The sequence below is a fragment of the Antennarius striatus genome, chromosome 15 (assembly GCF_040054535.1).
Source record: "Antennarius striatus isolate MH-2024 chromosome 15, ASM4005453v1, whole genome shotgun sequence".
Lineage (NCBI taxonomy): Eukaryota > Metazoa > Chordata > Actinopteri > Lophiiformes > Antennariidae > Antennarius > Antennarius striatus.
In genome coordinates this window covers 10,200,001-10,223,701 of record NC_090790.1, presented here as the reverse complement: position 1 = coordinate 10,223,701, position 23,701 = coordinate 10,200,001, and the positions used below count along the sequence as shown (strand labels likewise).

Below are 23,701 nucleotides of genomic sequence, written 5' to 3'. Positions count from 1 at the left end.
AGGATGATTAAAAATGAGTCTGGGTGTTTCCTTTCAATGTCCGTGATGTGTTCCGCTAATGTATGGAGTGCGACATCCACATTAGCTTGCGGTGGAATGTAAACACCGACGAACACGAAAGAGGAGAACTCCCGCGGGGAATAAAAGGGCTTGCAGTTGATGCAGAATGTCTCAATGTTCGGTCCACAGAACCTGCTGAGCACTGTGACATCCTTACACCAACCTTCGTTGATGTAGAAACATATTCCACCACCCTTGGTTTTCCCCGACCGCTCCTTGACGCGGTCCGCTCTGTGAAGTTGGAAGTCCGGCAGATGCAGAGCGCCGTCGGGGATCGATTCACTGAGCCAAGTTTCAGTGAAACACAGGGCAGCGGAACGTGCAAAGTCCATATTTTTCCCGCAGAGGAGGTGCAGAAATGCTGACCTTCAAATGCATTAGGACATATTAGAGCAAACATCACTGATGATTTACGCAGCCCTCAAATTTTTAACACATTATGGAAATTAACTTCTCCATGAATGTCAGACAGTAGATTTGAAAGGCATATTGGTAAAATCATTTGATATGTCTCTGAGTCAGGACATTGGAGGTAGGAGCTTATGGGTAGATAGAGGACACTGAATTCAAGGTTCCCAGTGGTTAATTTAAAAAATCTATATTTTGGTAATGTGGTTGTTATGCCTTAGAAAGTCTAAAAAATAACTTGTTTAATGTTAGTTTAAAAATTTCCGATATCCATTGCTACACTGTAAGCAGCATAAAAAAACCCCATAAAATTAATACAAGGTTTTTATCAATTAATTGAGGTGAATGTGTGAAAGAATCCCAAAGTCATCTCACCCAGCCTCAGCTGGTGGGCTGCCGCTTTGATTCAAAGATCTGGTCCATGCAGCGATATGCAGTGCCACCAGCAAATATTAGTCCATGCCTTGTGAAAAACTGTAGCTATAATCATCTGTTCTAGATCTCAGTTTCACCATTCTGTCATGCTTTTGTAAATCTCTTGTGCACACAGAGTGATCACGAAAAAGACATGCCTCAGGCCAAATGCAACACTATGCAATATCCCCGCCGGTTCATATCAGGAACATTTCTTTCTTTTCTAAGCTGGAACTTTTTTGTTGTTTTCTTATACCTTTTTTTTTATCATTTCAATCAGTTTTAACAGCATTTGTGAGATTATGAATAAAAACCATATCTGAAAGAAGAAAATATGTCTTAAGTTTGGTACTGTAGGTGATGAAGACTCCTGTTGATCCATTATTCTAGGTTTATGGTAAATCAATGCCAACATCAATACCATGTTCATTCATCCCAACTGATTCTGTCATCTGTGTAGTAAACAGTTTGGCAATCTTCAGTCTGCGAAATCCAGTGGAAAGCTTAAGTACCGGTAACTCTGATGTTTTTACCAAAAACATTTTTGAACAAGATCGTTCTGAAACCACAAATCTCCACCAAGGCTGAGCATTCCCTCACTACTTAGATTCCCATCTAAATTCTTGTTTTATCATTCTTCAGCAATGAAAACCAACTCCTTGAACTTCAATCCAGCTACAACTTCCAAATTGTTGTTGGTTGTTATCATCCCAGATCCTTATCTCTGATCATTTGAATGTAAATTGATCAGTAAATGTAAGATTTAATGCCATCCCTCTGGTTTCTTATATTGTTCGGTGACTGATAAAATCATTACTCCACCACTTTATCCAGCTCAACTACAAGTCATATGTTCGTCTCTCATTTACTCATCTCTGATAATCCATGGATATCTTAAAGTGTTTCAAAAGAACAGGGAATGATTGTGTGCTTTATTTTATCCAGTTGGAAACAAAAGGAAACGGTTCTTTCTGATTCAATGTCCATCTGCCAAGTTTCATAAAAGTGTGTTCAGCAGTCCCCGTGTCATTGATAGAAATGGTGAAAGAAAAAAAGCCCCATCTTGTAATGATGAACTTGTTTTCCCTGTTCCTCGCCTAAGACAGTCTGACATTCCAAATAACCCTTCTGTTTTAGTGGGCTCTTGAAAACTCGTAACATCAACAGCGTTCTGTTCTTCAATATTTTGTCACCTGCTGTGTTCAATCAACTTGATGTACACGACTTATCTATTTTAAAAACCCTTTTATGAATAATAAAGCGTTAGACAGCACAGACATTAAAAGCTTTGGACAGGGCAATGAAGTTGAGTTTGAGGCTTGTGACTTTGCTGTTTTTTTGCATGATTACATCCCTGACTGAGTTTGACACCGTTGATGTGGTGCTTAGTTTTTTGCTCGTAACACAATATTTTTCTCTTACCTCTCCATCTTACCTCCTCTCCTCTCCTCTCCCTTCTATGACTCAGGATGCTCCTCCGAATATAAACATTTTACATTCCGTCTTAAATATTGTATAGCTTCTCTTGCTAAGTTGATTGTCTTTCTCTCTCTCTAGGGGTGACTCTCTCGAGAAAGACAAGGCAGTGTCTTCATCCATAGTATCCTCTGTTCAGTCCAAAATAACTCAGGTATTGTTCTTTGCTTTCATTCCAAGTATGTCCTCTACTTCTTTACAAGTGTACCAGATGCAACTGCTGGGTGTTCTATCTTTCCATCATACAAAGAGGTTGAGCAGAGTGCTGTTCATTTTGACAGATAAAAATAAAACCTCTTCTTTTAGCTGCATCTCTTTGGGAAATTTTTACTTGTACTCCTTTGTTGTTCTTTTCCACTTCACCTGCTCCATCCACTGTATTTTTGAACAACACATGGTTGAGAACAAGAAGACGCTGTCTTTGTTGAAGTGAAGCGACACTTAGGGTACAATCAATGTATTGTATTTTCTTTGACTTTCGTATCTGGTGTGTGACACTCCTGGTCCTATTGTCTGCCTCTATGGAGTGCAGTGACATTGATGCCTTCATTAGCCCTATGCTACATTTACACATACTAACAAAAGTTTCCATGCAACAACTGTAGCAACTCTTCCTGACCAAATCCAAACTTACTCCTGAGCCTTGTGTCAGAGAGGACAGCCAAGAAAAACAAACAAACACATGGATGATGGATGGTTGCATGTCCAATGAGATCTTCCTCGCAAAGTTAGAATATATCAGTCAGAGTCAGTCATCGCCCTCTTCAAAAACAAAATAATTTATGTAGTGCGGAGAAGGTTATATCGAAGTACCAGTCCGAGATATGGATAAATAAAAATACCATCAATTAATTCCTGACAGACCACAGCTAACGTTGTATGACAGGTGTCGGTGACTTCAGTGAGATGATGAAGTGGAAAAAACAAAACAAAATAAAGAAAACAATGAGAGGTGAATTGCATCATCTAAACTTCTGTTCTTGCTTCACTGAATAACAAAAACATCAAGTATACATGAGTCTCATTGTTGAACTGTACAACCTACAAGTGCAGGATAGACGCAGTATTTCTGCTGCCAGCAAGGTGGTTCTCATTCCAGGTGTAACAGAAGCCTGTGATTGTGTCTTTCCACTGGACGACCGCCACACTTGTAAAAACTCACACGAGCCACTGTCTCCTGCTGAGTCTTAACAGACACTTCAATCCATAAAATCACAGCAATCACTCACTATGCAATGGATGCAGCGTCTTACTCAGCACGACATTGTTTTTCTGTTTCGTATTTGTCGCGTCAGTGTCCTGTTGAATGTGCCTGGATTGAATGTGACTGCTTTGCATTATTTCAAACAAGACAACCTTTGTTTACGACGTACAAACAAGGCAACCGTTCTGTACAGCAGCAGTGACTTTTTTTTTTTTTTTTGCTCTGCTCCAAGTGCCGATCCACAGTCATCACATTAAAATTTCTACTTGGATAAAATTGACAGCAGGGCTTTATGCAGTCATGTCAAGCTCTTCCTTCAAATAATGATATTTAACTTTTTTTTAATACCTTCAACTTCAAAAATGTAATGTTGGTTATAAAAAGACTGTAACGACGGTAAAACTTAATATTTATTTTTTTCCATACTACTTAACTCAACTTTGATGAGTGGTCTAAAATAAATTAATGAATGGAATAGAGGTATAGTGTTGGATGATGTAAAAACATAAGTGACTGTCAGAAGGCGCCGCGACAAGAAGTGTTAATTCCAGCTTGTCGTCTGCCTGGTCCAAGCAGAAGAAGGAAAAAAATAACAATGCCTCTCATCTTGTTGTTATTTTTGTCTTCACTGCCACAGTGCTTGCATAATGTAATCTTTCCCCGAAAAATAATTTCCAGTTTCACGTTAGCCAGCAGCAGACTGGAGGCTGCTCTAAAACACGCTACATTTTTCAGCTTTGCGTGTTGTTGAGGCCAGACGGTGCATCCCATCACAGATGTTTGCAACACGTGCTTGTCTTCATGGAGCTTGAAAAAGAGAAGGCAGTTAACATTTCAAAGTGGGGGTTGTGGTCTCTTTCTCTTCATCTACAAGCTACTCTCTAATGGAGATGTACTTTTAGGTGTCGTTGTCGCCCTTACTTCACCTCAGTGGGTGAGCAGAGCGCGGCTGCAGCCAGTCAGTCCTGAGTATACAAAAAAAAACAGAAGACACAACTTGTTTGGCGTCAGACTTGTACCCTGGAAGATGTAGTAAGGTCACAGTGTTGTAAAGGAAGGACTGTGACGTATTTATAGTAGATGAATAATGGACTTTGAATCATTTGAATTATAGAGTTCACAATAGTAGGTGTCTGGATATATGGTACACACATTATGCGGTGTGACACCACACACCCCGCCAATCATGCCTGACCCTGGTGTTCATTTCAAAATTGTAATGTCTAATTTATGGCTGCGTCCATGCCGCCTTCAGAACGGCGCCTAAATCAAATGCATACACACGAATTGATTCGGGAAGACAGACGTGTTGGAAGGAAACCAAACAGGTAGGATAAATGAAAGGAAAAAGAAGGGAGTTATGGATAAGCAGAGATAATGAAGCAACACAGGCTTCGTCTTCGTGCCGGCTCTTTGGACGTTTATTTCACTGCAGGAGTGATTAGTATTAAATCAGAGGCCCCGCTGATGCAGATCGCAGGCCCCTGTCCCCTTCAGTCGACCATCATCCAGACGGAACACTCACACTGGGTTCTCTTGAGCTCACAGCTCTTTTGGTGTCTTTCTATCTGGCTTTCCTCCATCTCCCAAAAATGTTCATGCAACATTCTGATAACATTTTTATTTTGTGGATTTTGCCTGCTGTGGAAGAAAGAAGAAACATTTATGTTAAAAAAAAAAAAATCAAAATGTTAGAATCTTACATTCATAACTCGGCTGCACAGACATGAAAACCGGTGAGACACAGAGTCTGCAGCGGTAGACCAAAATGAAAGAAGCATGGGGACCTGTGCTAATGGAAGTCAATAGACTGGGAATGGAGAGGCTACGCAGCTTTTCTGTGAACATTTTCACAAGTTCGACTGAATTTGGAATCTATTCTCTGTTCTGGCCACAGGCTGCTGGGTGTTTGTTCGTGTGTGTGTTTGTGTCAGTCTGTCTGTCTGTCTGTCAGTCTAGTGTTTACTCACTGGATTCACCCTGAAAGCAGGTTTCATATTTCTTCACTCATCAACAACATGTTATTTCTATCACTTTCTTATTTTGACAAACACTTTTCTCCTGCTTTCGCTTCAGCACAACAAAATAAGATGGCAAATGAAAGCGCACTGCTATGACAACACGCAAAGATTCACTAGCGCTAACTACTCCTATCCCATCTGTGTTGGTTTACAAACACATGTTGAATAATTCAGCATCTCCTCATCTGCCTAATGGTCTCCTGTTTTTTTTTTCCTAAGGGTGCCAGCTATTTGCTTCATCTCATGTCTCATCTTCCTCCTGTTTCTCATTGTTCCCCCGTCTTCTGTCCCCTTGTGTGCTCTGTTTTACATTTATCGCGGATTATGCTCTCTGATCGATGTTTTATTCGCCTTGAGAATTGCTTTAGATCCATTTGGTCGTTGTAGCAAGGTTACTGAGAGAAGTCTCACAATGACAGATCAATGCGGGATATGTTTTTTCTGTTTCTCTTTATGTCGACCATATTTGGATATTCTATTGCTACATCTGTACCGTGACTTTTGATGATAGATTAATATAATGCACTATCTCTCTCTCTGTGTGTATGTGTGTATTCATACGCACCAGGGTTTAAAGACAAACAGCCTTTTGAGTGATTTGAAGTGACAGCTCCTTTCTTCTGTTATTACAACTGTTAAATTGTCTCATCTTTCAGGAGAGCTCAAGGGTAGGTATCTGTCCATGCGTGTACAAATCGCTCTTGGGATGCAAATGAACGTTTCAGCAAAACAAACATTTGTCCCTGGGTCAGCAAAACTTCTACCTGAAGTGGGAATTAACAGAATTTTACAATCTGGCTGCTCTCAGATTCCCACAATTTACTTTATATTCATCTGTTCAGCATTACTCTCAATTTTTGCAAGTCGTCCTTACAACTTATTTATTTGTTTATTTTTTAGTGTTATTGACCTACTTAGACACATTTACAGTTGGCTCCTGAGCAGATCATTGGCTGAAATTTAGGATTAGTTATCTGGATATAATGTTTTATTGTATTGTTTTTCACACGATTTTGTTCTTTGTTTTTATTTTATGGATAAATAAACATTAAGGCAGCTTTTTAATGGTTATTTATCAAATGTGCAAATGATGGCTCTGCATTAAAATGTTGAGCAAAATGGAAGCATTTTGTACTCCACTTTAAAATTTGAAATGATACCTTTTCCTGCCTTTTTTGGAATGGGCTCAGTTGCTATGGGTTCAGCACTCCACTGGGGATCCCAGCACAGGCTCCGTTTTCCATTCCAGTTCTTTTTTGGTTTAGGAGCAGGGTGAGTTGATGGATTTATCTCCAACCAAAACAGAATGAAGAAATTTATTGGCTTGATGATTGGTTTTCACAGAACTTAGAGCCAACACCAACAATCTTAAATATCCTTCAAATCTTCATCGTGTATGTTTCTGACACTGAAACATACTCACTGCTGTTATTTCCACAGGTGCATGATAACACAACCACTGTCATGGTGGTCTCTTAAGTTCTTTTTCAGTCATCCAATGACATCACTCCCTTTCTGTTTTTTCACAGGATCTGATGGCCAAAGTGCGAGCCATGCTTGCCAGCTCCAAGACCTTTCAACCTCCTAATTCCTAAAGAAGGAATGGATTTTACTCTACACAAACACCATTAGCGAGTATTCTCCTATTTATTGGAGAATTATTTAACCTGTGTCGCTATCAAGTCGTTGATTTTCTATTTCATCTCGATTTGGGCAAAATCAGATAAGAGCAGTCATAGAACTGGAGCGTGTGGTTTCTCACTTCTGCCAGGAAATCATGTCTACAGCTGGCATGTGTTTCATAAAGAATCGAATGCAGAAAAAATTCTAAGTGTCTTGTATTCCGTTTTAAAATGCACTGCTAGTTTCCCATGATGCAACAGTCATTCTTTGTATGTTCACCTAAAGCTTCTGAAGGTCTGTATTCTTTCCTTCTATGAAGGAGAGAATACTACTGTGATTGCCTGATGTTGTTATCCCTCCCCTCATCTTTTGTTTTGGTCTCCAGCAACTCATCCATTTTCTTCAGAAACCATTCAAAGTATGTTCTTTGTTCAGCTCTAGTTTGTGGCCTTGAATTTGTGTTCTTGGTTTGTACTGTAATAAACTCAATGAAGACATGTAATCAAAGGTGTCAATAAAGTTTCATTTGTAATTTCCTTGTAGATCGTACTCGTATCTTTTAAGACCTCGTGTGCTGCGTGAGTCAAAATGCGACTCATGAAACAGAATTCATTGTTTAGAGGCACTCGTATTGATCATGGAATCCTCCAGAGATTTCTGCACCAGTCGTGATCTTCATGCAGTTTGAATACATTATGGCTGAAGAAGATGTACAGTGTATCATCACTGTCTGTCATCATAGCAGAAGAGGCAGCTGTATTATGTAAAAAAAAAAATAGAAAGGCACTCGGTAGTGCAAATAATCATCAAGATGGACACCATCAAAATAGTGATTGAACATGCTGTTTAAGTGTGTGTGGGGGAGGGGGGTGCTTTTCCTGGATCTACCTAAAACTCAGTTGCTCAGGAAATAAGCATTCCTGATGTTCATATTGATTGAATTTTATACTGGGCTATAGAAAACAATACATAAGCATTTGTCTTGATCATTGCGCTTTGATTCTGTTTTTATTATTAAACTTACTATACCACCATGTCAGGGCATGAAATGGTTTTTAAATGACAGTAATATATTTTATCGCAGTCTTTCTCTCAGACAATATGTCATTCACCAGGACAGGTCTTTACATATACAGTAAATGAATGCCAATCAAGGTGTTTTTTACTTAGGATCCATTGCTGAGATTTATTGGGCAAAAACATCTGCATACATCACCATAATTCAACAGCTGCACAAGACCCTCTGCTCTACAATGGGAAATGAAGAAAATGAAATAAGCCTCTACTTCCATGTCATTCAATTTTTATAGTTAAACCTCAATCAAATGTCACACATAAAATGAAGATATGAACTAGTTTCAGAGTAAAATCTGTGATTGTATCTACATTCATCTTAAGTTTTTGTACATTTCGCTGTCTCCCACCATGGTCTGAACAGGATACCCTTTCAAAATGATTTTCCACATCTGTCCATTATGCTGTGTATTCTGGATACTTCTCTGGACACTTTTCAGGCTTTAATTTATTTCACATAGCAATGGTTGTGGTATGACTGCAACATTATGTCTTAAATAGTTTTCCAGATGTTTAACATGAGTTCAATCACAACCACTGTGGTATTCAAAACAGTGAAAATAGTGCAGTTGTAGGAAAAGAAATAAGAAATGGAGATCTTCAGTCTCTTGATGTATAACGGGACATAAAAAGGCAAAGAAGAATAATACGATAAAATATGGACATGAATTCTGGAGGAAAATCAGCGTTCTCTATTTATACCACTATTCATGCAATCATACATCAGATCATTTTACATTTGCTGTTTTATAATAAGAATTATAAAAAAATCACATGTCCAAGCGGCAGTGGCTCATTGGTAGAGCGGGCGGTAGAGCGCGTCGTCCAATGTTCCTGAGATCGGCGGTTCGATTCCCGTTCCTGCTCCAAAAAAAAACACCCAGAGTGTGAGCTGACAGTGGGAGGTGTCAGCTCACCTCCGAGCACTGCCGAGGGGCCTTTGAGTAAGGCGCCATCCCCCTTTACAAGTTGCACATTTGGGGCGCACCACAAAGGGGCTGCCAGCCAGTCTACCTCCCCCTGCATGCCTACTGGCCCCTTGTGTGTTTTTGCATGTGCTGCAGGGGCCTGTACAAACTAACATGTATGCATGCTTTTGAATTCTTTACTAACCAGAGTGTGCTCTTAATTTCCCTTCGGGGATCAGATCAGTATATAAAAATAAATACAATATGTCAGATGAGGATGACTGTGGGAGCGAGTTAAAGTGAGCAATCACTGTGTGTCCATTTATAGAATGGGATGCAGATGTGGAATGAAGACGCTGAGGAGACATTGTCTTATGTCACTAATACGGATGGAAACACTGAGGTTACGCGTCAAACATTATTTCCTTTTTGGTGTTTTGCTGTAATCTGCTAATAATGAACAACCACATGAACCCTAATCAATCACTTGTTAACTTTTTTCAATCAAACCATTTCAATGACTAACAGATTTACTGTGGATGTAAACGCAGCATCTAGAAAGTCCAACCCTATTTAAGGGGCTTTAACCCCCTGGAACAAACAAAGACAAAGAGATCCAGTAACTTACATTAAATACCAGAGCTGAAGAGTAATTTCTTTCTCTCACCAGATAACAGCGCTTGAGTGTTGTCATGTAGGGTCATACCCGGCCCACTGGTGCAGTGTTATTCCATCAGACAGCCATACAACAACAGTGGCATTGGAGCCAAACACCAGTTTGAAGCTGCTGGTAATTTTACACCTGTTGCTTTACTTTTCTGCCAGCATTACGCCACTCTGAAGGGATGGAGCTGAAATGCCTTATAGAAAAGGTCAACATGAGGTCGAGTGATCGTGTTGGAAGCTAGCAACAGTCCCACCATGTACTCACACTTTTTCTTTGTGCAAGGTTTATTCAGGGCAAGCTGCAAGGCTCTTTATTGATTTCACAGCAGTCTGTTAGGTAACTGCAAAACTGTTGTTAACCATTGCAGAGGAGATTCACGTGAAGCCTAAAGTCAGCCGAAACAGCCCAAATCCCAGAATGAAGTGTTTAAAAGAAGTGCGAATCTCTCATGACATTACAAATCCTATTAAATGATTTTTTAACTCACCCACCTGAAAATGAGTGTCCGTAAAATATCAACAAAGTTTTCCTTTTCTAAAAAGCAAAGCTATGAAAGCTGACTTCTTTCTATTGGCCGACACGACTGACTGCTGGTTCCTAAAAGTTATTTGATTGTGCGGAAGCTAGTGAAAAAAAAAGCAATCAGCAAGAGACCAACCCATCAAAGCCCAAAAACAAAACATGTCACTGCTCTTTTCCTAAATCTAATAACATAGTTTTTGTGAGTTTTTGCTATTAAAAAACAATTTGATGGAAAACATTCACAAAACATCGAGGTACCTCGTCCATCTGGATGAGACAGGAGGGGTGAGTAATGAAGGACTGGTATCAGATGAACTGGAATGAGAACAGGAGGTCCATATACAGTAAAATAGATGCGAAAATGTTCTATTTCACCCACACGCACATGCAGAATGCCGTCGTGTAAGCTTTGGCAAGCATTGTTAGCATCTAAGCCAGTCCCCTAAGTGCACATTGTTTTCGTATAAATTATATATTTCTTTTCACATCTATGTATGTAGGAAGTAGGGGCCTGCCTTGACAAAGTCCAGCCTACGCAGCAAATTGTGCTGGGTAAATGGATAACAACAGACTTTCACCCAGGAGCCTGGCACTTTTGTCCTTCTTAAAATGTTGATGATGAATTGAGTGTTTTTCAGTTTGGGTTTTAATTTAAAACAGGTATTGTTCATGGAAAGGTGATGGTTTTTATCAAAAGAATTAAAATCAAAACAGGATACCACAGGATAAAAAAGATAAACGTTATAGTGAAGGTGCAGTTAGGTGTGAGATCTTCAGAAAATGTAATACCATTTCATTTCCCAGTGTATCCAAAGGATGCTGAGACAGTGCATACTGTGGAGAACCACATCAGGCACACATCAATCTATGTTACACAGGAAATAAAGTGTTGCCCCCCAGGGAAGAACATTTTTAGGGAGCCTCTAAGATCGCTGATACAGCAGGACATGCTGTAGGGCCTAGCTACCTTGTGATTGACAAGTCTCCTCCACGAGGAACATCCTCAATAGGGATGTGATAGGATTGATAGTGGCAAAGTGTATCCTGCAAAGCTCTGCCCTCCACCTTCCAAATAGGATCACACTTGTTCCAAAACAGATGGCGACAGCCTGAATGCCAAACTCAAGGCTCGGATTTGCAACATCCTACAAAGTTTCAGTAGAGCGTGAGCAGCAACAGTTCCTTGCTGTGTTAATTAATGTGGCTTGACTCCTACTCTTTATCACATTTAATTAAGTTTTCTCCGAGGACCTCTTGATAGTTTTAAATCTTCCTAGGGATTATAGTTCTCAGGATGATGGATTTCCTTCACTTGCAGGACACAATGCTTTCCCTGTATTCACGTGCATTGATTTATCACCTTTTACAGCCACGCATATGCTGGATGTAGCTGAAAGTGAAGTCGTGTTTGTAGCCCCAAAGAATTAGAAGTTGGGGTAACGCCACGGGACTATTTTAGCCCCGCAGATGTGGTATGAATATGCATTATGAGCCGATGCAACCACTGAATCAGGAATGAGTGTGAGTACTGGTGAGGCTCTGCTTTTTTTCCCTATGCAAGTTTTACATTTACGCCACATTTGCTGTCCCGCTTGACAGGTCTCCATCACGTGACAGGTTACCCCTAAATTAATTGCCCACAACTGTGCCAGTGTTCTGGATTAAAGTCCAGGCAAATTATCCTGATATCACCCAAGGAGTATCGCAAACCCTGCTTCCATTTCCACCCTCCTGTCTTTGTGAAGCGGGATTTTCTGCAGTGACCGTAAAGAAAACCAAACTGAGGAGTAGTAGTAACGATTATAATTTAGTGCTTAAGCATTCCAGCTTGACATTGTAATACAAAGAGTAATGATCTGGTAATATTTCTCAGCAATATGACATGTTTGTAATACAAAGTTGAACTTATTTTACAAATAAAGCCATCTTTTGGTGACCAGCCAGAAAAATCTGATGCTGACAAATAACCTTCCTAATACTTATCAGTTGATAAGTAAAATAAACCATAGTTTTGACACTCAATTATTTTGTGGAGTGTCTTGATACCGTGCAACACATGGGTCAAAAATTCAGGAATCAGTTCATCAGGCGGATCCAGTTTGTGAAAAGATGCTTATTTTTTTTATTTGTGCCCTTTATCTGTCTGTACAGCTGCAGTGGTTCTGATAAGGCAGGCGAGTGATGCCTTATGCAGCATTTTTCAATGGGTAATTGTCCGTTACTACTGAAGAACAGATAAGTGTGAATCAAACAGTCTATGAGAAAGGTTTATGTGGAAGAATAATCTGTGACCGTTTCTTACCGAAGTGTCTTGATTCACTCCTGTCTTAGTTATGGACATAATTCTATTGTATATTCTTATATTTGGGAACTTTATTGTCATGTGTGGAAGCCTTTACCTCCTTTTGTTGGCCAAGACTCTCATTTGAGCAGCAAGGAGGATTTCAGGTGGTTGTGCTTCATGAAGAGATTCTTGGCTCACAGTTTTCCTGCAGTTATCTGTAGCAATAATATGTGATATTATAAGCTCTTAGCAGGTAATAAGCTTAATGATGATTGTGCAAGTAGTTGCGAGGTTTGAAATGGTTGTAATCAATATTTAGTAATAAAATTGAATGAAATTCCTACATTTATGGTTGATTGTAGTGCTGTACCCACAGAAAATAATCACCTGTCTCAAATCCACAGAGCAGTTCAGCATCTTTAAGGCGGTAAGCTTTTTTTGGTTTTACAGCTCACATCTCTACTGATTCGGTTCACTCCCACTTTTCTCAATGGGCTTTCATTGATCTTCAGTAAGCTTCTGTTTTCCACAGTGAATCTCTAAAAGCCCAAATGGAGAAAAGGCAGAGGTAGCAACTATAAGATGGATTGTTTAGCTGCTAAAAAGCCAATTATTCCCTTAAATTAGGACCTTTTATTGTTGACTCTTCATCATTTATGAGAAATGTAGGGATGGTGTGAAATAGGGGGCACATAAAGTAACTACTTGCACAACAGAGATTTTTGTTCTTCTGTTTTTGTCTTATGGTGGAGTAGGCTCCAGCTTCCCGTGACCCGTGACAGTGGATGAAGCAGTCATGACAATGGATGGATGTTTATCAGCAGTCAGGATAGAGGTTGAACTTAGCCCCTCCCCTCAAAAACGGCTAAAAGGAAGGTGGACACTGAGAGCAGGGGGTTTCAAGCCAGGTGGGAGTCAGAGTGTGTGTTCGGAGAGGTAAAAGGTTAAACTGTGTGTCTGCTGCTAAGTTTGCACGTTTCATCCCTGACACAATGCCCCCGCTGTGCATTCAAGCTGCACAGACGCTCTCTATGTTTGGTAGCACAGACCTGTGTGAACAATTGTTCTCTCTGATGAAGCTGAACAAAACATCACACAGATGCCCGTCTGACTGATAAACACCTTCCCTCCATCCTGAGGGTTTCCTCAGCTCAGAGCATGACCCTGAACGTTCAGGAATTTGTAGGAAAGATGAGACACCATCTAATATCAGGGTCAGCCTCAGACAAGTGAGCGTCATAGAGCAGTAAAGTATTTTCAGTTTTAAATTCAGTTAAATTTTTACATTTGTTTCTACAAGGCATCATGTCTTTTTGACGGAAGTATTGTTTTGTCTGGGTGCCATAGATTTTTGTATTTCATTTTATTTATTCAAATTATTTCAGTTGAATGGACTCAGGGAAAATTGCAGATAAGAGCCATGGAAAAGGATACAACTGATGTGATTTTTTTTTTTTTTTAATTTTACTGTTTGAAAGCAGTGATTGGTAGGATCATAGAGAAGCAGAATACTTTTTAAAAAAAATTATGCACAATAATGCATTATTATTGTGTTTGCACAATATTATTATTGTGCATGCAATAATGCATGCACAATAATGTATTTTCAGTTTATAGTGCATTCAATTTCCTTTATGCATTTATCTTGATATTAAGGAACATATTTTGTTTTTGAAGGACATTTACTTTTTTGCTGTTTGTTTAAAAGGTTTCCCTGTGAGTTACTGACAGAGCCATAACAAAATATTGCTTTATTTATTTAATAATTAAATAATACACACTGTGTTAGCTCTGGTTCAATAGGCTATGTTCATTTCAATGTGTTTTAATTAACATTGAACCAGTCCGGCCCCTCGGCTTGTAGCAAATTTGTTTTCTTGGCCCTCCGTGTATTTGACTTTGACACCCCTGGTTTAGGGCATATAACTTGTCTGAGAAGGGAAAGGCTCTTCCCCTTATGGTTGTAGGATTCACTGATATGATTCCGGGTTCCCCTAAAAACCTGAAAGAAGAATAATCATCACTCCTTGATATTGAAAATTTAACCATCTCTTTCTTGGATGAACATAGTAGTGGCAGAAGAGCAGCATTTCTGGTCCTCGAAACTTTTATTTTAATGTAACAGAACATCAGAGAGGGGGGGGGGGTACGGAGTTGGACATAACAAGACACACAGTAGTGGACAGGCACAGTCTGTAGCTATTATAAGATCAGTAAAGTTGTTGCATCAGTGAGTGAGCTCATCTCTCAGTGTTTTTCCTCACTTTTCAGCACAGATTGGTCCATAAGGGAAACAGTGAACGGAACAAAAGCCTCGGTTTGGTCTCGGCTTTAGTCAACAGACGCGTGAACTCAGGTCTAATACAAAGCAACAACTGTGATTTTTCTACAGTATTGGTTTACAAAAAAAATGTATTCAAATTTTTTTCTTTAATGCAACTGGCCTGTATTAAAATCTCTAATTAACCTGGAAACCTTTTTAGTTTTTCCTCAACCTAAATAACTCTAATCAACAAATGTCACTTCAATATCCTACTCCAAAATCCCAAATAGACTTTCATCTGTGCTTGTACACGACTGAAACCTGTGGCAAATGATGCTGTTAACACAACAGTAGAGTCAACTCTGGTATGATGAACAAATGTCTCAAGAGCTTCTAGGTAGAATTTAAAGTTTAAAAAAATGTCTCCACATATATCTGTGATGATCTAATCTAATTTCCACTGAAACAAAACTTTCAGGCATTGCATGTTCTACTGAGATTACTAATGATGAAAGGCCCGTTTTTGGACCAAGCCATGTACATTTAATACACAAGCAGTGAGCAACAGGGGTAAGTCTTTGAAAAGAGGGAGCTAATCGATGCAATGGCCAAACGGATTGCAATAAGTTCTGGGCAAATGTAAATTGACAAAGACTGAGGCCTTCAAGGCAATATCCGAATCACTTGAAGCAAGCCATCATACCAACTGCCTTCAAGGGAACTGTTGCCTTGAAAATTTATGAAATGGGAATGCAAAGAAAGCAGATGTTGGCTCAAGCTTCAAAATAATATTTTACCTTTCAAACAATTTCCATGCAAGCTGTTCACATTCATTTTCTAGAAGGCTTGACTTTATAACTGTTCTTTGTGTGGTCTTCTGCTAATTGAGTGTACAATTAATTATGGATGTTGTGAGCAAATAAAATCATCAAATCTAAACTGAAACCTCGAGGAGGAAAAAAAGCCATGTGTATAACTAGTTTGTTTTGACTCTGCACAAAAGTAAATGTAAATACTCATATTTTAAACTTCTGATTAATCAGATGAATCACAGCTTATTATCGTGATTAACAAGACTGTTTGAACTGACTAACAACACTAATTTAAATGCCCATCATAATTCAGGCATCAGCTACGACAGCAGTGTTGTTCAGGTGAAACCGAATGTATTCTGAGTTTAACAGTAACACACACGTGGTGATTGCTGAACGGTTGGTTGAATGTTGAATTCCTCCCCTTGATTTTATTTATCACCACTGGCATCACACAGCAGCTCAAACTATGAGTCAACCTGTAAACAGAGAGGGATTTTGCAGCAACACAAGCACAACAACTATACGGTAGTTTTGGTCAGAATCTGTCAGTAGTTTGTTCTGCTCTGTCAAACAGAGGTTTATACATGAATCATATTGCATGAAATAAATCAGCCCTTATGCATGAATGGATCAGCAATATTGAAGCATTTTTATTTAATGTTTGCAGATTTTGATAATTACTGCAATGCATGTTACTGATCAGGCTGCTGTTGTTGTTTGTGCTCTAGTCAAGATTAATGGTCATTAATATTGTATTTCACATTAATGCTGGCTGAGCGGTGGATGTGATGTGTAGCCCTATTACCTTGTATTGCTAATGTGTATTGGGATGAGTGGCTATCATGTGCTTGCATTCCACTGAAGTGAAATCTACTTGTGTCAAGATGCGATGAAATTAGCATTTTGCTTAAGAAATTTGTTATTTGTTAAGGGACAATATAACTATTCCTGTACTACTGCACACATTTTTGGTGTTAATATAAAGGATTGTCGAAGAGTGGTACATTTTACTATTGTAAAGGAAAACATGCATGCATATTGAACTTCCATTCATCAGGTTCCCAAAATGCTAGATCAATGCTAACACGGCTGCAAAATGTGTAAAGAAGCAACATGTCCCACATTGACTGAGGTACTTTATAAATGAGGATTTTGCAGCTTGTTGCACTACCCCTGGGTTAATAAATAGATCAATTATCGCTGTAATTTTATTTCTTAAAATCATAATTTCGCGATAGCTTAATTTCATTTTTATCTCCAATTTATTTGCTATATTGCAACATTAATTTAAAAAACTCTCTAACCAACCAACCAAAAAATACATAACCTCTTTTGCAGGGTAATTTCCGAATAAAAACCAAAAACTAAAAATAAAAAAATAAATGAAAAATTGCAAACACAAACACAGTGAGGCACATTGGGAAAAAAACCACAAAAAGACAACTCTGAAATGACTGTTGAGGTTGTTGAAACATAAGTAACAAAGCAGAGGCCACATTTATTTTTCAGAATTTCACATCATTATAAGACAATAAGAGACTTCCAAAAGTCGTTACGCCCACCATTGTATGGTAATGCAGTGCAAACTCGTTCTTTGCAGTTAATGCGTTCTTGGAACCACACGCGATTAATGAATTCTGCAATCGAGTGAACAACTATTTATCTTATTATTTACGGTAATTTAAACATTTATGACCCTCCCCATACTGATATTAAACCACCTTCTATTTGTATTACTTTTTCCCACACTCAAAATGACTGTTTAAAGCACTGTTGTCTCTCACGTAAGTCTGAGACTCACAGAACATAGCGCATTTCCGGATGCCGACAGCCAATAGAGTGCGGGTATGGTATCACATGACTACCTACCAAAAATCCGTAATGAGGTGAAGTAGCGAGCATTGATGCGCGAATGCGTGAGGGCGCACTGTATTATATTCTGATAACACATTAATACCGAAAGCCTGTCAGAAAACAAAACAAATAAGTCATTTAAACAGCCACTTCCATCTTATCTCATTAATGATGACTATAATAACTTCAAAGCTCCAGCCAAACACTATATCACAATTTTATATGTAATCAAATCCAGCTCATCATATCTGCACTGATTGATTCTCAACTCAATTGCTGCCTGGCATTTGCAATTTCATTAACTCCTGGCTGGCAATGAGAGATTCTGCGTATGTGTGTGTTGGATCACAGAACAGGGCAGGGTACAGAGAGTCAGGCAAGTAGTTAGAGAGAAACGTGAGGGCAGAGGAGTGAAATGTTTTTAAAGCGGGGACCCAATTGCTTCATTATTCAGTGAAACATATGAGAAGATGGCAGCGAGGACAAAGGAAGGTGGTGGCAAGGGTGCAACTCCAAAGGGCAATAACAGTTTATTTATATTAATATGAAATTATGTTAGTAAATAGTCATACATTAAGGTGATTCAGACTTCAGTCCCCCTCTTGTTATTGGTTAGTCTTAAGCTAATGCTGCAAATTAACTTATTTAAAGTGATACAATTGTTAGGATTTGGCACAATGTCAACCTCTACTCTGTTTCCCGTACGTGGCTATCTGATGTTTCACCTGGGAGAAATACTGCTCTACCTTATTGTAGTAATGGTTTATGGTTCCAATGCATTTGAAGGTGCACTGAAGGTGCCTTGACGGATGTAGTCTGACCTCTAAGTACCGACCGACTTCTCGTTGTGTGACAATTCAGGGACACCTTGGCAACAGAGCCAGACAAAGACACAGTGGTCTAATTAAGATATGAGGCGTGGAGAAAGTGAGCTGAATGACAGAAGATCAAATGGAAACCATCGATCTACTGTATCTGCACACAACCTCGTAAACCTGTATCACAGACGGTGTGTTGCTGAGTGTGATTGTACGACAGTAGCTGCATCAGCTCTCACACTCGCTCTGACAGATCCAGACAGTTTGACCTGCCTCTAAATATCATCATCCAATCAGTGTCAAGTTATGTTCTGTCAGTATATTCCCCTTCAGGCAATTTCACACTGGTTGAAATCCACCCAGATTGCACTGATATCTGATATCTTTTCTTTGTAACTTATAGCCCGCCAGTTAAATCTGTTCCAGGAGAAAAGGGACTTGGACATCCATGTTACTGGTAAGTTTTCATTCCTACAAGTTTCTGTTAGTTTTGCTGTATGGCTGCCTTGTGCCTTGGTTTTTTTTTCTTTTTAAAATAGTTTTTAATTCTCCAGTATCGCAATAACAGAAAAATATCAGAAACCATTAGATTATACATTATGATTACACATACCGTGCAACCAAAGTGCTTCAGTGACAATTGTACTTGTGTGTATGAGTCATTCACCCACAGGAATTCTGGTTTCACATGTGTGCTTAGACATCATCTGAATCCATGTGTTTATTTTCATCAACTGAAAAACCACTGGAATAAATTATTTTGTCTGAATTAAACTCTCACCAGAAAATATATTTCATCGCATCTCCAGACCTGGACCATTTACACACAGGATGCACAGCAGCCCTCCTACCCATCAGCTAAATATCGGCCAAGGATCACAGAGCTGTCCCATACTTGACTAAGACTTGCAAAAAATGACGTGAACAACTTCTGTGCAACTCCACAAGTGCTTCTTCAGAATTCACCATCTCACTCTGCTATTATTGAGTTCTCTGTATTTCATTTTCCCTTTTTGATGTGTTTTTTGTCATGATTTTGATGTGCAAATTTCCCACTGCAACCGACTTGGTCAATCCCAGCTATGAAGCATGCAAGACTAAATAAATCGACTTCACAGAAATACAGTGGGAAATCCACTCTTTCATCCTTTTTTATCAATTTTAAAGCGCAGTTGACCAAACTGACCCAGAGAGAAGAACTTAATCGGATGGGTTTTTATTTTCTACTTTGTGTTTGTGTGTCTTACATATACTGTAGCAGTAGTGGTTTATATATCTGCCTCCATACAGCTTTTGTCAATGAATTAGCAACACACGAGTCCTGCTGTTATGGACTCCAACAGGGATATATAGCTTGTTGCTGCTCAAGGCAGATGTCCTTTGATGTCCATCTCCCTGAGGTAGTTGAAGTGCCAAAGATTTCCTGACACCAAAGAATTTTAACATACAAATATTCACATATCAATACAATATAATCAATACAAAAACTTAGATTTGCTGTTTGTTTTTGAAGTGCACCATTCATAGTTAAATAAGAATTGCTGCCTGGAGCAGAAAAATGTGTTGATACACCGTTTACTGTGCTACTCAGAATCCTCATCAAACACAATTAAAGGCCTACCTTACAGGTCTCACAGTGCACAGAACATCTTTGGGGAGGCTATTGAAGGACTCAGGAATAAAATGCTGATTGTTGTGATGGAAAGGGATCGCTGTTGCCATGGCTTTGTTTTATTTTGGGACCTCAAAGAGGATGACCCACACAATCCCTGATTCCGCAAAGGCCATTGTCAAAAAGAATAACATTTGTCCTCACCGGTATCTTTCAGGTAAAATGACATATTGACAACTGGTTTTGCATTTGTCACAAATAGAACAACGTTCTAAATGATGTACTTATTAATATCATACATTAACATATCAAACCTCTTATTCACATGTAAGATTCATGTTAAAATTATATATTTCACAAACAACATTGACACAAATGGTAAAATACTCAAAAATACACCAGTTATCATTCTGTTTATATTCAGTCTGTCTGTCTCGCTGCAACAACAGGGTAAAAGCACCCTATCTGAAAGTCAATTCACCCTTCCATTTCTACCAAAAGCATCATTAAAATATCAGAAAACGGAGATGCCAAAAAGGAGTATGTGACAAATGTCTCAGTTGAAAACAGTTTTATCTTCAAGTGTAGCGCTTTGGAGGCCTGTCGTCAATGAAATGCTCGATTGTGTGGCATAATTCCCATCTTGAATTGTGTCCTGAATCCTCTGATTTAATCTTGGTTTCACTGGTGCAGTACAATCAGCAGCTATTTTTTGCAGTGACGGCTGCTATTATTTCAAGTCACTTATCTGTCTTCTTGGTGAACTGAATGCAAACTGGAGCTGTTACCAGATTTAAACCATTACAGGATCTGTGAGTGTCTTTTTTGATGTAGACATTATGGGTTTTGTATACTTTATGCTGTAAAGGGATTAAAATAAAACCCTTTTTATTTAATTTCTTGTCCTCTGCTGCCCTTAATTTTGCCTCATGTAATGTGTTTTATAAATAAGTTGTTCTAGTTTCAGCAACATTGCATTGTAAAATGATTTAATGATTCACTTTATATTACTTAGTTTAAGTCAAACAATATTTCTTTTACATTCAAAACAACCGAGAACAATAATAAGGCAATGACCCTTTTTTTTTCTGGTCCATTGTTTGCTGCTGCTCATGAAGCACCTTTCTGTGAGAGAGAGACAATAACAGCAAGATACTCAAATCACATGTCAGCTCAGTGATTTCACAATCTGCACTGCAATAGAATTATATCCAGAGAGAAAATCAACCTGAAATAGTGAAAGAGAATTACTCTGAATCACACAATTTTCTGTTATTGATGTTAACAATCATTTTCAGCTTAATAAATTATGCATTATTCAATTATTTCTTTTAACTGTTTTTGTAGATGCATCTCCTTGTTACTCTGGGCACTCTTAAATTATCTTTTTCTTGATCATATTCAAAGGACATTCTGTGCTGTGTAGTGTGGGTGGTGAGTCAAAGCATGCTGACACTGGAAACTTGCCCTGACTGAGATTCAATCCACCTACCAGATTGAGTAGCCAAGAAGAAGTATAGCAGCTAATGTCAAGGGAAGCAGGTTTCTATCCAGTATTAATAGTCAGAAGGGAATAAAAACAAGTGATCAGAAGGGCATCGAACAGATTCAAGCTTCAAATGAGAAGAAACAGTCAATAAATTGATATACAGCGCTCAAGGTACTCCAAGCTCCCATACCAACTAGTATGATCCCTCATCATAGCAGTGTAGTAGAATAGTAACAACAGGTGGTGAGAAAACAGCTCAGTGGTAGAAAAAAGACAGGCCATCAACATTGGTGCCTACCAGTCACCAAATATCCCGCAAGAAGAGTTAGCTGACCTCAGGAGAAAATAGATTCACATTTCCCATCAGACCCGTCTTGCATTTCCACATTTGTTCAGTCTATAGGAAGAAATGTAACAGAATTCCTTGGAGACACAGTGCCGTCTTTGCTTGGAATATTACACTTGTGGATGGTGCAGTTTTACCTTCTTTGTGCTTGACATCAACTTTGCCAGTTTAAAATGTCCTTCAGCTGAGTGCCTTTAGGTGCACGCATCAATTGTTTCACTCATCTAAGTGAAGCAACACAAAAGAGAGATGTCTTAAAAAGCACTTACCGGCTTATACATTTGTGTAGAACTTGGGTACCTATATGTTTTTAGTCCTTCATGTCAATAGGATCTGTTAGAGCTCATTTAATTTATCTGAGCATTACCTCAATTTCTTGTTGTACCCTTTCTGTTTGAGCTTTTTTGCTTCGTCATCTTTTGAAATAAGATAAATCCTAATCCATCCAACTGAAATTTTGAACAGTAGCATTGTGTTTTTCGTGTGAGAGCATTTTAGTTATTGGTTTTATAGCTACATGTTTCTGTGACGGTGGCGTGTGATTATGGCACGGCTTTCTCTGCCCCCTCTTTCCCTTTCCCGTAAAGGACAATCAAACTGGAGAACACAGGAGGGAGAAGCACTTGGGTTTTTGCCAGAGTGAGAGGACATCAACAGCAGCAATGTTAGTGTTTCTGTTTTTAGCCTGTGTCTATTCTCTTGTGGGGTGTGTTGCACTGTTGCAGTCTTGCTTCTCTGGATCCCACTCGGTTGTAGAACAGCCATTGTTCCCTGTACATAAACTCCTTCAAATCCATCCACTCAAGCTCCAAACAGTTGGAATATTTGCAGAGCTGACTAAACAATGGCCCCTGAATAACCGTGATGCTGAATATGCAGACTATTCCACTGTAATTGGAAAAAAAACCTCTAATGAGATAGCTTGTAAAGCCTGACCATGTGACATCAAGCCCATGGCTCAGGAGTTTGCATTGTGTTTCTCCTCTGAAGGCTGACCATTTTGGCTTTGTCCGCACACGCCTGCCTGTGTGTGAATGTGAAGATTTTCTGTTTTTGTTTTAGGGAGAGGAAACCATTCCCACGGTGCTCATGCTTCCCTTTGGTCTTCAATATTTTGCATTTACTGAAGCCTATACTGTTACTCTCTGCTCTGGTCACTGGCCTGTTCTTGGGCACCTTTCTTGAAATGTGCATCCAAATTGTTACCCTTTCTTATATTTTATCAAATACTTTTTTTGTCCCTTTTTGATTTGTCCTCCCTTTGTCATGAAAAGATGTGGCTGTAGACAGCTTGCTTTTTTGGTAATGAGTTTTCAGTCAATGGAACAGCTCACACCTAATATCTCCTGATAAAAGGAGAACCGTTGCTTCTCTTTGCAAGGAGAGCTATTCAGCTTGCTGGTTGGAAAGGCATGCCTCTTAATTAGGTGCATTGAAACTCCAGAGAGAACAATAAGGAACCCATTCCATGTGATTCCATGTGTTCATGTCCTGTTGACCCCTGTCCATAAATATTGGGTCATTCTATTGGAATTCTTTTTCTTACCAGGCCTATATCCTGTTCAACAATCTGTTCTTTGACCAAGAGGCAGAGTTTCCATTTAGTAAAACCTATAATGAAGCAGCTACCCTTCTATAGACTGATGGGAGAATTCCCATAATACACCAGGATTCTCTCTTCCTCCACATCTCCCGCCCTTTCTACATATTCATTTCTCAATAATGCATGTTTAATTTTTTTCTTCTCTGGAATCTTTGTGCTTTCTCATTTTACAGGCTCCTATGATGGTGATCGGACCATCACTTACATTATTATTATTATTATTATTATTATTATTATTAT

General features: G+C 39.0%; 1 protein-coding gene across 4 annotated transcripts in view; it reads left to right on the top strand.

The window, feature by feature from the left end:
* The window catches only part of sfswap (splicing factor SWAP), a 44,557-nt gene extending 36,809 nt beyond the window's left edge, over nt 1–7,748 (top strand). For all 4 annotated transcript variants that reach the window (XM_068334517.1, XM_068334516.1, XM_068334515.1 and 1 more), the window contains exons 18-19: nt 2,440–2,512; nt 7,113–7,748. In XM_068334517.1, the coding sequence (XP_068190618.1) occupies nt 2,440–2,512; nt 7,113–7,178 (139 nt within the window). In that variant the 3' untranslated portion in view covers nt 7,179–7,748. The remainder of the gene's footprint in view (nt 1–2,439; nt 2,513–7,112) is intronic.
* The last annotated feature ends 15,953 nt before the right edge of the window (nt 7,749–23,701 follow it).